Source organism: Scyliorhinus torazame, chromosome 30, assembly GCF_047496885.1.
Source record: "Scyliorhinus torazame isolate Kashiwa2021f chromosome 30, sScyTor2.1, whole genome shotgun sequence".
In the NCBI taxonomy this organism is placed as follows: domain Eukaryota; kingdom Metazoa; phylum Chordata; class Chondrichthyes; order Carcharhiniformes; family Scyliorhinidae; genus Scyliorhinus; species Scyliorhinus torazame.
In genome coordinates this window covers 25,781,433-25,798,767 of record NC_092736.1, presented here as the reverse complement: position 1 = coordinate 25,798,767, position 17,335 = coordinate 25,781,433, and the positions used below count along the sequence as shown (strand labels likewise).

At 43.9% G+C, this 17,335-nt stretch overlaps 1 protein-coding gene across 6 annotated transcripts in view; it reads left to right on the top strand.

Annotated features, from left to right (window-relative positions):
- The window catches only part of slc12a1 (solute carrier family 12 member 1), a 180,336-nt gene that overhangs the window by 107,884 nt on the left and 55,117 nt on the right, over positions 1-17,335 (top strand). For all 6 annotated transcript variants that reach the window (XM_072493016.1, XM_072493015.1, XM_072493012.1 and 3 more), the window contains 2 exons: positions 6,584-6,724; positions 13,342-13,448. In XM_072493016.1, coding sequence (XP_072349117.1) covers positions 6,584-6,724; positions 13,342-13,448 — 248 coding nt within the window. The remainder of the gene's footprint in view (positions 1-6,583; positions 6,725-13,341; positions 13,449-17,335) is intronic.

The window sequence follows — 17,335 nt, the reverse complement described above, 5'->3', positions numbered from 1 at the left end:
ATGTCTCCACCAGAGAAACTTGGTCAAAGTGAGGATTGCTTTGTTTGCTCAAATGTTATGCCTGATCCCAAATCCTCTCAAACACAGACCTTTGTCCAAATAACTTTCACACGTGTGTTGGAGAGTGTAAAAGGTCAGTTAACACCTGTCAAGAATTCAGAAGTAGATGGATTCCCTCAGCAAAGCTCGGGTGCAGCCACATCAGTAGACCCCACGTGGGTGGGATTCTCCAGTCCGTCAGCTGCATATTTCTCACATATTTCTTGGCAGCAGGACACTTATCTTCCCATTGATTGTCCATGGGATTTCCCAGTGTACCAACCCCACACCGCCATGAAACCCGCTGGCGGGGGTGCGCTGCGGTGAGAAAATTGAATCGCAACGACCGGAGAATTCCGGCTCTTGTAACAGGAGACAGTTCAAGTCATTTTCAAAAGTGGGACTTCTGAGAGTATAGTACATGCAAGCTTTCCTTCAACTTCCACTATACTATCTGTTAAAGGTCCAGGACACAATGTCCTGTGGCACGGTAGCACAGTGGTTAGCACTGTCACTTCACAGTTCCAGGATCCCAGGTTTGATTCCTGGCTTGGGTCAGGGACACTGTCTGTGCGGAGTCTGCACGTTCTCCCCGTGTGCGTGGGTTTCCTCCGTGTGCTCCGGTTTCTCCCCACAGTCCAGAGATGTGCAGGTTAGGTGGATTGGCCACGCTAAATTGCCCTAAGTGTCCAAAAAAAAAGGTTAGGTGGGGTTACTGGGTTAGGGGGATAGAACAAAGAACAAAGACAACAACAAAAAATTACAGCACAGGAACAGGCCGTTCGGCCCTCCCAGCCTGCGCCAATCCAGATCCTTTATCTAAACCTGTCACCTATTTTCCAAGGATCTACTTCCCTCTGTTGCCTGCCCGTTCATATATCTGTCTAGATGTATCTTAAATGATGCTATTGTGCCTGCCTCTACCACCTCCGCTGGCAAAGCGTTCCAGGCACCCACCACCCTCTGCGTAAAAAAAACTTTCCACGCACATCTCCCTTAAACTTTCCCCCTCTCACCTTGAAATCGTGACCCCTTGTAATTGACACCCCCAATCTTGGAAAAAGCTTGTTGCTATCCACCCTGTCCATACCTATCATAATTTTGTAGACCTCAATCAGGTCCCCCCCCTCAACCTCCGTCTTTCCAACGAAAACAATCCTAATCTACGAAACCTTTCTAAATAGCTAGCACCCTCCATACCAGGCAACATCCTGGTGAACCTCCTCTGCACCCTCTCTAAAGCATCCACATCCTTCTGGTAATGTGGCGACCAGAACTGCACGCAGTATTCCAAATGTGGCCTAACCAAAGTCCTATACAACTGTAACATGACCTGCCGACTCTTGTACTCAATTACCCTGTCCGATGAAGGCAAGCATGCTGTATGCCTTCTTGACCACTCTTATCGACCTGCGTTGCCACCTTCAGGGTACAATGGACCTGAACTCCCAGATCTCTCTGTACATCAATTTTCCCCAGGACTCTTCCATTGACCGTATAGTCGGCTCTTGCATTAGATCTTCCAAAATGCATCACCTCGCATTTGCCTGGATTAAACTCCATCTGCCATTTCTCTGCCCAACTCTCCAATCTATTTATATTTTGCTGTGTTCTGTGACAGTCCTCCTCGCTATCTGCAACTCCACCAATGTTAGTATCATCTGCAAACTTGCTAATCAGACCACCTATACCTTCGTCCAGATCATTTATGTATATCACAAACAACAGTGGTCCGAGCACGGATCCCTGTGGAACACCACTAGTCACCTTTCTCCATTTTGAGACACTCCCTTCCACCACTACTCTCTGTCTCCTGTTGCTCAGCCAGTTCTTTATCCATCTAGCTAGTACACCCTGAACCCCATACGACTTCACTTTTTCCATCAACCTGCCATGGGAAACTTTTATCAAACGCCTTACTGAAGTCCATGTATATGACGTCTACAGCCCTTCCCTCATCAATTAACGTCACTTCCTCAAAAAATTCTATTAGGTTTGTAAGACACGACCTTCCCTGCACAAAACCATGCTGCCTATCACTGATAAGTCTATTTTCTTCCAAATGTGAATAGATCCTATCCCTCAGTATCTTCTCCAACAGTTTGCCTACCACTGATGGCAAGCTCACAGGTCTATAATTCCCTGGATTATCCCTGCTACCCTTCTTAAACAAAGGGACAACATTAGCAATTCTCCAGTCCTCCGGCACCTCACCTGTGCTCAAGGATGCTGCAAAGATATCTGTTAAGGCCCCAGCTATTTCGTCCCTCGCTTCCCTCCGTAACCTGGAATAGATCCCATCCGGACCTGGGGACTTGTCCACCTTAATACCTTTAGAATACCCAAAACTTCCCCCTTCCTTATGCCGACTTGACCTAGAGTATTTAAGCATCCACCCTTAGCCTCAACATCCGTCATGTCCCTTTCCTTGGTGAATACCGATGCAAATACTCATTAAGAATCTCACCCATTTCCTCTGACTTCACGCATAAATTCCCTCTTTTGTCTTTGAGTGGGCCAATCCTTTCTCTAGTTACCCTCTTGCTCCTTCTATACGAATAAAAGGCTTTGGGATTTTCCTTAACTCTGTTAGCCAAAGATATTTCATGACCCCTTTTAGCCCTCTTTATTAGGCGTTTGAGATTTGTCCTACTTTCCCCATATTCCTCCAAAGCTTCATCAGATTTAAGTCGCCGAGATCTTATGTATGCTTCCTTTTTCATCTATGGTTCCCTAATCTTGCCATTTCTATCCCTCATTTTCACAGGGACATGTCTGTCCTGCACTCTAATCAACGTTTCCTTAAAAGACTCCCACGTTTCAAATGTGGATTTACCCTTAAACAGCTGCTCCCAATCCACATTCCCTAGCTCCTGCCGAATTTTGTTATACTTGGCCTTTCCCCAATTTAGCACTTTCTTTAGGACCACTCGTCCTTGTCTATGAGTATTCTAAAACTTACGGAATTGTGATCGCTATTCCCAAAGTAATCACCGACTGAAACTTCAACCACCTAGCCGGGATCATTCCCCAATACCAGGTCCAATATGGCCCTTTCCCGAGTCGGACTATTTTCATACTGCTCTAAAAAAAACTCTCCTGGATGCTCCTTACAAATTCTGCTCCGTCTACGCCTCCAACACTACATGAGTCCCATTCAATGTTGGGGAAGTTACACATCACATCACGACCACCCTATTGCTCTACCCGTATTGCCTCAGTGCTCGAATCCTCCATTGTGCCCTCCTTAATCACGGCTGTGGTATCATCTCTGACCAATAATGCAACTCCTCCACCCCTTTTACCTCCCTCTCTATCCCACCTGAGCATCTACACCCTGGGATATTTAGTGGCCAATCTTGCCCTTCCCTCAACCAAGTCTCCGTAATACCAATAACATCATATTCCCAGGTACTAATCCAAGCCCTAAATTCATCTGCCTTACCTGCTGCACTTCTCGCATTAAAACAAATGCACCTCAGACCACCTGTCCCTTTGCGTTCATCATCTCTTCCCTGTCTACTCTTCCCCTTAGTCACATTGAGTTTATTATCTAGTACCTTACTGGCTTTAGTTGCTGCCTCTTTACTGACCTCTAACTTCCTAATCTGGTTCCCATCCCCCTGCCACATTAGTTTAAAACCTCCCCAACAGTGTTAGCAAAAGCACCCCCTAGGATATTGGTTCCAGTCCTGCCCAGGTGTAGACCATCCGATTTGTAATGGTCCCACCACCCCCAGAACCGGTTCCAATGTCCCAAAAATCTGAACCCCCTCCCACCTGCACCATCTCAAGCCACATATTTATTCTCACTATTCTTGAATTTCTACTCTGACTGTCTCGTGGCACTGGTAGCAATCCTGAGATTACTGCCTTTTGAGGTCCTACTTTTTAACTTGATTCCTAACTCCCTAAATTCTGATTGTAGGACCTCATCCCGTTTTTTACCTATATCGTTGGTGCCTATATGCACCACGACAACTGGCTGTTCACCCTCCCCCTTCAGTATGTCCTGCAGCCGATCTGAGACATCCCTGACCCGTGCACCCGGGAGGCAACATACCATTCGGGAGTCTCGTTTTCGACCACAGAAACTCCTGTCTACTCCCCTTACGATTGAATCCCCAATGACTATAGCCCTGCCAGTCTTTTCCCTGCCCTTCTGTGCAGCAGAGCCAACCACGGTGCCATGAGCCTGGCTACTACTGCCTTCCCCTGGTGAGTCATCTCCCCCAACAGTATCCAAAATGATATACCTGTTTTGGAGGGAGATGACCGCAGGGGACACCTGCACTGCCTTCCTGCTCTTTCTCTGCCTTTTGGTCACCCATTCCCTGTCTCCCTCACCAATCCTAATCTGCGGTGTGACTAACTCACTGAACGTGCTATCCACGACCTCCTCAGCTTCGCGGATGCTCCAAAGTGAGTCCATCCACAGCTCCAGAGCCGTCATGCGGTCTAACAGGAGCTGCAGCTGGACACACTTCCCGCACATGAAGGAGTCTGGGGCATCCGCTGCGCCCTGAACTCCCACATTCAGCACGAGGAGCATAACACGGGTCTGGGATCTCCTCCCATTTTTACACTTTACCTTAACTGATTACAAATATAATATCAAATAATGAAAAGTGAAAGGAAAGGTGGAAGGGTGGGAGACACTACAAGTGTAGTGTCTCGGGTTTAGCAACCGCCCAACTTAAATAGAGGTAAAAATCAAACACTTAAGCACCTACCTGAATCCCAAGCTGCACTCGCTGCACTCCGGCTCCCTCTCTCTCCCGGAAATGAAGGCCGCTGGAACCTGGGGGCAAGTTTAAACACCTACCTGAATCCCAAGCTGCACTCCGGCTCCCTCTCTCTCTCCCGCTCCCGGAAATGAAGGCCGCTGGAACCTGGGGGCAAGTTTAATCACCTATCTGAATCCCAAGCTGCACTCCGGCTCCCTCTCTCCCGCTCCCGGAAATGAAGGCCGCTGGAACCTGGGGGCAAGTTTAAACACCTACCTGGATCCCAAGCTGCACTCGCTGCACGAGTGGTGGAGGTGTAGTCTTAAGTGGGGCGCTCTTTCTGGGGCCGGTGCAGACTCGATGGGCCGAATGGCTTTCTTCTGCACTGCAAATTCTATGATCTGTGATGTGACCTCTTAACAATACTCTGGTGGGAGGGTTCCTGTGATTTTTGTTTTGTTTTTATAATGAGAATTTTTAATGCAATTTAAGAGGAAGAGTTGACTGTGATGCTCATACTGCATGGATCCCTGGATTAACCTGCCTTAACATAGGGTCTGCTGACGATTCCCTCGGTGCCCAGGCCTGTTGATATCACTTCCAGGAATATACACCCTTGTTTCTAGTGTTTGTACATTGATGTGCTTGCACAGAAGGTGCCGGGATTTGGGGGGTTTTGTGGGACTCTAATTTCTTCTGGTGTATCAACAGACAATGAACCAAGGATACAGTGATAGCTCAGTCAGCAGGTTAGCACTTTGGGGAGAGTTACATGACTGAAAGTGTAAAATTTAAAGGAATAATAACAACAACTTGCAACGCATCGTGTGTAAAGTATAAAACATCTGGGACGGGATTCTCCGCTGGCAGGATGCTCCGTTTTGCCGGCGCCCGGGGGTTTCCCGACGGCGTGGGGCTGCCCCACAATGAGAAACCCCATTGACCGGCCGGCGTAACGGAGCATCCCGCCGGTGGGTCGAGGCAGAAATGTGGTGCGGCGGGGCGGAGAATCCGGCCCCTAATGTTGTTCAAAGATAGATAAATGAATTTCTAACCGGGAAGAGAGGGTTATGAGGATTGACTGAAGTTTGGTAAAGAGTTTTGAGGAGGTTTGTAAGATACCTGAAAAAAGTTTCAGGAAATAGGGTCAAGCCAACTGAAGATTTATTTTGAATGCAATTTTGTAAGCAGAATTTTAAAGTTTATTCTTAAGATTTTAATTACATTGCTCTAGGGTTTTTGATGCCAGACAAGGAAACAGATTATTTTCCAGTGAAAGAATTTTTTGTATGGGCAAAATAACAACATTTTGGGAATTACTTATAGTGTCAGTATTATAGCATTACACACCCAAACAGATAGCCGCACGTTTCAATCTTGTAGCATTTGTTGTTGCAGGGGGATGGTTCTTTATTAGCCTTTACAGATGACAGCAATGAGACACAGGAACTGAATCATGCATTGTATCACAGATTCAATCCCTGACCTGTGGTAAATTATTACAATTTCTGGATTAGCAAGATAAAACATTGCTAAACTCTTACTCCTGACAGCGAAGGGGAAAAACTGAAAGTCAGGTGCTGATTTTCAGTGCATTAAAGGCGGTGATGGGCTAAATTTGCTTATTTTCAGCTAGTGGGGAGGGGGCAGAGAGACTGCTAAGTCAGGGCTTCATCTGGGAAGAGTTGACATGTTATCAGGTTTGTGGGAAAGTTCAAGAATGTCCTGTGTTGAAGTAGAAGTAAAGTTTAGCAATGTGTAAAGTAGTCCAGTTAATTTTGTCCATCTGATCATTACGTTGCTGTTTTTTTTATTAGGGTCCACGAAAACAAACCGTAAGTGACATTAACCTGAGCATGGATAAATACCAACAGTGGCTTGCGAAGAACAAAAAAAAAGCCTTCTATGCAGCAGTGGCTGGAGACAACCTGCGTGATGGAGTAAAGTGCCTACTTCAGGTTGTTTCTCTAAACTTATATTATCAAATACTTAAGGCATCAGAGTTAACCGCTGGATGTACTGTCAGTCTAACTACATTTGATTTGGTAAAGTATTTACATTGTTAAAATAAATTTTAATCAATTAGCAGGTACCAACATTTTTAAATGTGTTTCAGATTGTAGAATTTAAGCTGCTTACTAACAGTATTCTTCAAAACAAGTGACTATTACATTATTTAAAAGGGGGTTAATATTTCTTATCAGGAAAACTGGCTGAATTGGAGTCAGCTGTGATTGATTGTTGGTGTTAATAGAATGTGATTCTAAATAGTTCTCAACACTTCAATTCTGAATTTTGGGTGGCACAGTGGTTAGCACTGCTGCCTCACAGCGCCAGGGATCTGGGTTCGATTTCAACCTCGGGTGGCTGTCTTGAGTTTGCACATTCTCTCCGTGTCTGTGTGGGTTTCCTCCGGGTGTTCCGGTTTCCTCCCAGTCCAAAGATGTGCAGGTTAGGTGGATTGGCCAAGCTAAATTGCCTCTTGGTGACCAAAAAAAAGGGGTTACGGGGAAAGGGTGGGATTGTGCTTGGGTAGGGTGGCCTTTCTAAGGGTTGGTGCAGACACAATGGACTAAAGGGCTGCCTCCTGCACTGTAGGGATTCTATTCTATGATGATTGGAATTACACTGAACTTTATAGCACAGAAACACTGAACTTTATAGCACAGAAAAGTCATTCTGCCCAACAGGAGCCGCCTCAGCTCTCTATCAACATATCCTTCAATTCTATTCCTTTATCCCTGATAGACTTATCTAGCTCCTTCATAAATGTATCTATGGTATTCAGTTCAACCACTCCCATGTGGTAGAAAGTTCCACATCGTCGCTCTTCTGAGTAATTGCTGTCAGTTTCATCATTGTATAACATATTTTATCGGGATTGTTTTTGAATAGCAGTAGTAATTTAGAATTTTAAGTCCTCTGGTAGGACAATTAGGAGTATAAAGTGAGGAGATGCAGATTGGCAATCAGAGAGACATAGTATGCTTACTGAAGCTGTTGCCAGATCATTAGGAGAAATTTGATGCTAAGAAAATTGAAAGGAAAGTAACATTATCACCAGTGTGAAACTTGTATCCCTCTGTCCTGTTCAATTCTCATCATCAATAAACTTGCATACTTCTGAAAACTATGGCAGCGAGTGTTTGACAACAAAGACCTCCAAGGCAACAAAAGTCTTTGTGTACAGAGTAGTTGCCTTCATCAGTGTCTCCATTAGATCTTCCAGATTCAATAGGAGGATTGTTGGACAAATGCTAGTATGCTTCATGAAGTCAGCTCCACAAGCATTCAGGCAAAACTCCTGCAAAATCAAACCTGTAGGCTGGGCATATGTGTCCGGATGGACGAAAAGTGCCTCCGCTCCCGAGGTCTTGTTTTCTCAACTCTCAAATGGCCAGGGTTCCAGGGGAGAAGTAAGAAAACACTTCAAAAGACTTGAAGCATGGAAACATTGGCATTAATGACTGGGAGGAGCTTGCTACCAATCATTTATGGCAACAATTTGTGGCTTTGAGTCACAACATCTTACTAATGAGGCAAAGGTCTTTTTCAGACTTGTGTCCGTTTGAATTATTGCATAAATCAAGTATGGTTACTATTGCCCAGATGTTCCTCCTACTTATGCTTCTCTAATCTGCTCTGGTCTACATCCCATTACCAGATCTGGCCTCTCTCGTTGGACTTGCATGCTGGGTTGAAAAGGAGTCCAGTACTAATTGTAGGAAGTCCATCCCTTATCTTTGCTTACTACTGGCTGATTAATTTTGGGGTATTTGAAATCCCCCATAAATTACCCTATGTTTTTCACTAATTTCCCTGATTTGTTTACTATATAATTTTGACATTCTTTTGGCTTTGTTGATTACTGTTCTGCGTTAGTTGGGCAAGGTGAGCATTGAGCCTAATGAGAATTCTGGTCAAGTTCATCTTGTAATTCCAATCTATTTGTGGAGTGCGTTCAATCATCTAATGTATGGAGCAAGACCATTTTGTTTTTAAAAAAAATATGATTAGTGGATATTAGATCACTTCATGTCAAATAGCTTATTTCCCATGCTCTGTCTGATTTTGTTTTCAATTTTTAGAGTTTTCAGCAGCAATAAGGGATAATGGTATCAGCTTGTGCTTCTGATAATCAAAGGGCTCCATTTATCACTGATTAGTTAATTGAATCCTAACATGAGGTTTTTTAAGGATTCACCTTGAAATGAATTTCTCCATTGTTGGAGGTAATATTCTAGCCTGCCTCTGGCCATGAGCCCTACACGATACAATGTCCCCTTTGCAGAATCAGTTGTGCAGCATAAGGGGCTGGTTTAGCACAGTGGGATAAATAGCTGGCTTTTAAAGCAGACCAGCAGCGCGGGTTCAATTCCTGTACCAGCCTCCCCGAACAGGCGCCGGAATGTGGCGACTAGGGGCTTTTCACAGTAACTTCATTTGAAGCTTACTTGTGACAATAAGCAATTTTCATTTCATTTCCTATGTTGGCAGAAAGGGGACTTTGAAAAGGCGATTGAGTTTGGGCTCTTTTCTAATAAAATCAGATGGTGGCTGAAGACCTGGGAATGATTATATTCATACTACTCACTGAACACTGATCTTAGTAACAGCTATCAGTTATTGTTAAATTGGATTGTGTGATTTTTATAATATGAAAATGGGTCTTTCCCACTTTCATGAAGGTCAAACATTTTGACTGGATAACCCTTCAGGTCCTGTGGCTACATGATCCTTCATCCCCATGCCAACATGATCCTTCATCCCCATGCCAACATGATCCTTCATCCCCATGCCATCATGATATCATGATAGGACCAGGAATACTAAAAGAAATAAAACGGGAAGTGAAAACATTAATGGTAAGCGACGCGGCAGGTTGTTACAGGAAGATATGGGTTCGACGACAAGGAAAATTAGGAGAAAGGTTAAGAGGAAATATAACTTGGGAGAGGTTACTGATCGAGGTGTTAAGATTCAAAACAGAGATAAAAAAGCCAACATAAGTGTACTTTACCTGAATGCTCGTAGTATTCGGAATAAGGTAAATGAGTTGATGGCGCAAATCATCGTGAATGACTATGATTTAGTGGCCATTACTGAAACATGGTTAAAGGATGGTCACGACTGGGAGGTAAATATCCGAGGGTATCAAACCTTTCGGAAGGACAGAGTGGATGGTAAGGGAGGCGGTGTAGCTCTGTTATTTAAGGATGACATCCGGGCAACAGTAAGGGATGACATCGGTACTATGGAGGATAAGGTTGAATCCATTTGGGTGGAAATCAGGAATAGTAAGGCGAAAAAGTCACTGATAGGAGTAATCTATAGGCCAGCAAATAGTAACATTATGGTGGGGCAGGCAATAAACAAAGAAATAACAGATGCATGTAGAAATGGTACAGCAGTTATCATGGGGGATTTTAATCTACATGTCGATTGGTTTAACCAGGTCGGTCAAGGCAGCCTTGAGGAGGAGTTTATAGAATGTATCCGCGATAGTTTCCTAGAACAGTAGGTAATGGAACCTACGAGGGAACAAGCGGTCCTAGATCTGGTCCTGTGTAATGAGACAGGATTGATTCAGGATCTCATAGTTAGGGATCCTCTCGGAAGGAGCGATCACAATATGGTGGAATTTAAAATACAGATGGAGGGTGAGAAGGTAAAATCAAGCACTAGAGTTTTGTGCTTAAACAAAGGAGATTACAATGGGATGAGAGAAGAACTAGCTAAGGTAGACTGGGAGCAAAGACTTTATAGTGAAACAGTGGAGAACCTTCCAAGTGATTTTTCACAGTGCTCAGCAAAGGTTTATACCAACAAAAAGGAAGGGTGGTAAAAAGAGGGAAAATCGACCGTGGATATCTAAGGAAATAAGGGAGAGTATCAAATTGAAGGAAAATACATACAAAGTAGCAAAGATCAGTGGGAGACTAGAGGACTGGGAAATCTTTAGGGGGCAACAGAAAGCTACTAAAAAAGCTATAAAGAAGAGTAAGATAGATTATGAGAGTAAACTTGCTCAGAATATAAAAACAGATAGTAAAAGTTTCTACAAATACATAAAACAAAAAAGAGTGGCTAAGGTAAATATTGGTCCTTTACAGGATGAGAAGGGAGTTTTAGTAATGGGAGATGAGGAAATGGCTGAGGAACTGAACAGGTTTTTTGGGTCGGTCTTCACAGTGGAAGACACAAATAACATGCCAGTGACGGATGGAAATGAGGCTATGACAGGTGAGGACCTTGAGAGGATTGTTATCACCAAGGAGGTAGTGATGGGCAAGCTAATGGGGCTAAAGGTAGACAAGTCTCCTGGACCTGATGGAATGCATCCCAGAATGCTAAAAGAGATGGCTAGGGAAATTGCAAATGCACTAGTGATAATTTACCAAAATTCACTAGACTCTGGGGTGGTCCCGGCGGATTGGAAATTAGCAAACGTGACACCACTGTTTAAAAAAGGAGGTAGGCAGAAAGCGGATAATTATAGGCCAGTGAGCTTAACTTCGGTAGTAGGGAAGATGCTGGAATCTATCATCAAGGAAGAAATAGCGAGGTATCTGGATGGAAATTGTCCCATTGGACAGACGCAGCATGGGTTCATAAAGGGCAGGTCGTGCCTAACTAATTTAGTGGAATTTTTTGAGGACATTAACAGTGCGGTAGATAACGGGGAGCCAATGGATGTGGTATATCTGGATTTCCAGAAAGCCTTTGACAAGGTGCCACACAAAAGGTTGTTGCATAAGATAAAAATGCATGGCATTAAGGGTAAAATAGTAGCATGGATAGAGGATTGGTTAATTAATAGAAAGCAAAGAGTGGGGATTAATGGGTGTTTCTCTGGTTGGCAATCAGTAGCTAGTGGTGTCCCTCAGGGATCAGTGTTGGCCCCACAACTGTTCACAATTTACATAGATGATTTGGAGTTGGGGACCAAGGGCAATGTGTCCATGTTTGCAGACGACACTCAGATAAGTGGTAAAGCAAAAAGTGCTGAGGATACTGGAAGTCTGCAGAGGGATTTGGATAGGCTAAGTGAATGGGCTAGGGTCTGGCAGATGGAATACAATGTTGACAAATGTGAGGTTATCCATTTTGGTAGGAATAACAGCAAAAAGGATTATTATTTAAATGATAAAATATTAAAACATGCTGCTGTGCAGAGAGACCTGGGTGTGCTAGTGCATGAGTCGCAAAAAGTTGGTTTTCAGGTACAACAGGTGATTAAGAAGGCAAATGGAATGTTGTCCTTCATTGCTAGAGGGATGGAGTTTAAGACTAGGGAGGTTCTGCTGCAATTGTATAAGGTGTTAGTGAGGCCACACCTGGAGTATTGTGTTCAGTTTTGGTCTCCTTGAGAAAGGACGTACTGGCACTGGAGGGTGTGCAGAGGAGATTCATTAGATTAATCCCAGAGCTGAAGGGGTTGGATTACGAGGAGAGGTTGAGTAGACTGGGACTGTACTCGTTGGAATTTAGAAGGATGAGGGGGGATCTTATAGAAACATATAAGATTATGAAGGGAATAGATAGGATAGATGCGGGCAGGTTGTTTCCACTGGCGGGTGAAAGCAGAACTAGGGGGCATAGCCTCAAAATAAGGGGAAGTAGATTTAGGACTGAGTTTAGGAGGAACTTCTTCACCCAAAGGGTTGTGAATCTATGGGATTCCTTGCCCAGTGAAGCAGTAGAGGCTCATTCATTAAATGTTTTTAAGATAAAGATAGATAGTTTTTTGAAGAATAAAGGGATTAAGGGTTATGGTGTTCGGGCCGGAAAGTGGAGCTGAGTCCACTAAAGATCAGCCATGATCTCATTGAATGGTGGAGCAGGCTCGAGGGGCCAGATGGCCTACTCCTGCTCCTAGTTCTTATGTTCTTATGATCCTTCATCCCCATGGCATCATGATTGTATGGTTATTGGTCAGTTCTCCATGCTTCAATTAAACGACCATATTTTTACACATCAATCTTCATTTATCACCCAGAATTTGTAATCTGTATACTGCTGCTCTATTTCCCCAAGAATTTTGTACCCCACAGTTTCATTGTTTACAGTGTACAATTTATTCTAGTCAAGTGATTGTTGAGTAGATGCATGTGGTTTGCTCGCTCAGTCATACATTAGAGCATACTCAAGGTAATGTACACAATTGCTTCCAGAAAGCAGTGCAGAGACTGACCAAGTATGTATGTTGGCTTAAAGCTGCGTTAAAAGGGCAAATAAGTGAACACCAAATTAACAATGCACCAAGAAGAACTTCATCCTAAATGATAAGTTGTGATAACATCTGCTTAAGTAGCATGAGAAACCCTATTTAGCAATACAAAGAAATGTTTGAACCCTTCTCATCGGATGAGAATCAAACGTGTCATTTATTATCAACATGTTAACTTTTATCTAACTTTTTAATACAAAGCTGTTGGTTTTCATTTGATTCAAATGTAATGCAAGATCTCCTTTGGACAAACTGGAGAAAATGATACTTAGTAAAGTCTGCAAAGCTTTCATAACATTTACCATAAATGTTTGATTGGACATTAATCGACTTGTTTCCCACTAGGCTTCTGGATTGGGTCGAATGAAACCGAATACACTAGTGATTGGATACAAAAAAGACTGGTGTACTGCTAGTTCTCAAGATATTGAAAATTACGTTGGCATTTTGCAGTAGGTAGTTCTTGCTATGTTTGGTTAAAGTGTAATTCTTCAAAGTCATGACTTTTCATCTTAGCACCTCCGATGCATCATAGCATTTGACTAAATCTGTTTAACTCCGATGTAACTGTCTCCGAGCTGCCCAGAAAGATGGATCTAGTGCTCCTGGAAACAAGAGTTGGATTTTCATCATAAGAGGTGGGAATTGGAAGTCCAAGAATTTCCTGGTGTTGTGGTCTTGTCTCTGTCCAGCCATTGCCTACTGGCAGGAGTTTGATCGGGTAGAGGTCTGGATGGCCTGGAGTCGGGCCTGGCACTGGATGGGGAGACAGAAGCAACCTGATGCTGACCAGGTCAAAAGGGCAGATGTGCAGATCATGGGGTGCCTCTTGCCCAGTGTCCACTTTATATATAACTCTGAAGCCATATATTTGGAAAAGCTTGCACTCTCTAGCACAGCTGTGTAAACAAACCCACAGTGTTGAATCCATTAGTGATTTTGAAGGCAGCTAAGCCATCAAATTGATATTCCCCTCCACAACTGTGTAAACAAGCTCTGCAGAGCAGAACTCGTGAGGGACTTTGACGTTAGCCAATTAGCACTTGTTTAAAGCATGAATGAAAGCTTTGGAAACAGTTTAGGTAATTAACTATTGATCTCCAGATTGGTCTATGCTTTCAATATTGTACAATGCAGGATATCATCTTATCCAGTAGATCAGTGTTTTCAAATTTTATTTTTCCTGGGTCTCACTTTTGCCAACTGTTTGATCTTCGGGATCCATGCCACATTCGCTTACCTGTAATGTAACAGATGAGCCTGCTTGGTCCACACAATCTCACTCCAATCAGGTCAACAAGAGGAGAGGGTAGTGCAGAGTTCAGCTGTTTCCTTTGTGCAGTCTTCATCTTCATGAGAACAGAAAATCCAACCTCGCACATGTAGGTCATCGTAAACAGCAACAAAATGTTTGTTTTACTTACCACTGCACACCTGGGAGATGCTAATCCAGAATTCTGACAACCTCCTGGACTTGTGGCGTGTATTTAATGTGCTATCACAGGTCCGGTCTCCTAATTTGGAGTCAGCTTTAAATTAATAACTGACTAAGGGAGCCGGTTTAGCTCCGTGGGCTAGACAGCTGGTTTGTGATGCAGAACAATTCCTGAACCGGCTGAGGTCATTCATGAAGGCTTGCCTTCTCGACCTTGCCCCTCGCCTGAGGTGTGGTGATCCTCAGGTTAAACCACAACCAGTCAGCTCTCCCTCAAAGGAGAAAGCAGCCTCTGGTCATCTGGGACGATGGTGACTTTACCTTTTAATAACTGACTCTAGGGTCTTAAACTCAAAAGGGATTTTTCACCACCTCTTCTCTTTCAAAATCTGAAATTTCTCCTCTGGAAAGTAGTGACAAAAACTGTTGATCAGCGCAGCCAGATGCGACTGAATAAGGCTCGTCAGTCTATTTGCAGTTCTCTTACTAACTCTTTTCTTCAACATGCCATAGCAGTGTGGGGAACATGCAGTAGTTTTTGGTTTTGTACTCTCACTTCCAAAACTTTCAATGATTTTTGGAAAGCATCTATTTCTTCACTGCTGGAAGCAATCATCATACTTTCTTTGCTTTTGAGGTTCAGTTTGTTTGAATTTGGAAAAAAGAAAAACGTCTGCATGGTGAGACCGAGTTAGCATCCAACTTTCATCGCCAAACAAATCAGCCAGTGGAGACTATTTGGCAAGGAGGAAAGTGTGGATATCATAGCTCAGTCGCAAAATCTGCCAAGCACCTGAACCCTTGACAGTCAACACATCTGTGTGGAACAACAAACTTGTGTGCGCAGCCCCTAGATCGGAACACAGAGCCTCAAAATGCCTGGTTGTATTGCGTTTAATGAAATTCCCGACTTTCACAAGTCCTTTCAACACCATCTCCAAGATCATCCTTTTGATGCCAGTGCCTTGCAGTGAATAAAGCAATAATTCCAAACAATGTCCTGACCAGCTGCCTCCTTAATCCTTACATGCCCCATCACTTGTGATTCCTCTGCAACAAACCCAGTCGAGGCCGTACTATCTAACTACGTAAATATTCGATGCTTCAAAGATCTGCGTGCCAATCTTGCTGGTTGGTAATGTCAAGCAGCACTGCAAATGCTCAACAAATTTGTTGTGCCAAACATACTAAAGTAAACTAGCAAGGTTGCACAATCTGAAATGTCTGTACTTTTCATTTAGTTTTATTGCGAACTCCTGGCTAACTTTAAACGAGAAATAAGCTGTAATTCTAAATCATCTAGGACCGTGCAAACCACGTCTACTGCTGTAGGGAGAATTAATCTCTGCAACAGTGTGGGGCATTTTCTCTTTAGTTACATCGTAAGCTACCATGTTAGAGGTTAATTGTGCTTTTCATTCAAACAAACAAAGAACAAAGAAATGTACAGCACAGGAACAGGCCCTTCGGCCCTCCAAGCCCGTGCCGACCATACTGCCCGACTAAACTACAATCTTCTACACTTCCTGGGTCCGTATCCTTCTATTCCCATCCTATTCATATATTTGTCAAGATGCCCCTTAAATGTCCCTATCGTCCCTGCCTCCACTACCTCCTCCGGTAGTGAGTTCCAGGCACCCACTACCCTCTGCGTAAAAAACTTGCCTCGTACATCTACTCTAAACTTTGCCCCTCTCACCTTAAACCTATGCCCCCTAGTAATTGACCCCTCTACCCTGGGGAAAAGCCTCTGACTATCCACTCTGTCTATGCCCCTCATAATTTTGTATACCTCTATCAGGTCGCCCCTCAACCTCCTTCGTTCCAGTGAGAACAAACTGAGTTTATTCAATCGCTCCTCATAGCTTATGCCCTCCATACCAGGCAACATTCTGGTAAATCTCTTCTGCACCCTCTCTAAAGCCTCCACATCCTTCTGGTAGTGTGGCGACCAGAATTGAACACTATACTCCAAGTGTGGCCTAACTAAGGTTCTATACAGCTGCAACATGACTTGCCAATTCTTATACTCAATGCCCCGGCCAATGAAGGCAAGCATGCCGTATGCCTTCTTGACTACCTTCTCCACCTGTGTAGCCCCTTTCAGTGATCTGTGGACCTGTACTCCTAGATCTCTTTGACTTTCAATACTCTTGAGGGTTCTACCATTCACTGTATATTCCCTACCTGCATTAGCCCTTCCAAAATGCATTACCTCACATTTGTCCAGGTTAAACTCCATCTGCCATCTCTCCGCCCAAGTCTCCAGACAATCTAAATCCTGCTGTATCCTCAAACAGTCCTCATCGCTATCCGCAATTCCACCAACCTTTGTGTCGTCTGCAAACTTACTAATCAGGCCAGTTACATTTTCCTCCAAATCATTTATATATACTACAAAGAGCAAAGGTCCCAGCACTGATCCCTGTGGAACACCACTGGTCACAGCCCTCCAATTAGAAAAGCATCCCTCCATTGCTACCCTCTGCCTTCTATGGCCTAGCCAGTTCTGTATCCACCTTGCCAGTTCACCCCTGATCCCGTGTGACTTCACCTTTTGTACTAGTCTACCATGAGGGACCTTGTCAAAGGCCTTACTGAAGTCCATATAGACAACATCTACTGCCCTACCTGCATCAATCATCTTAGTGACCTCCTCGAAAAACTCTATCAAGTTAGTGAGACACGACCTCCCCTTCACAAAACCGTGCTGCCTCTCACTAATACGTCCATTTGCTTCCAAATGGGAGTAGATCCTGTCTCGAAGAATTCTCTCCAGTAATTTCCCTACCACTGAAGTAAGGCTCACCGGCCTGTAGTTCCCGGGATTATCCCTGCCACCCTTCTTAAACAGAGGAACAACATTGGCTATTCTCCAGTCCTCCGGGACATCCCCTGACATCC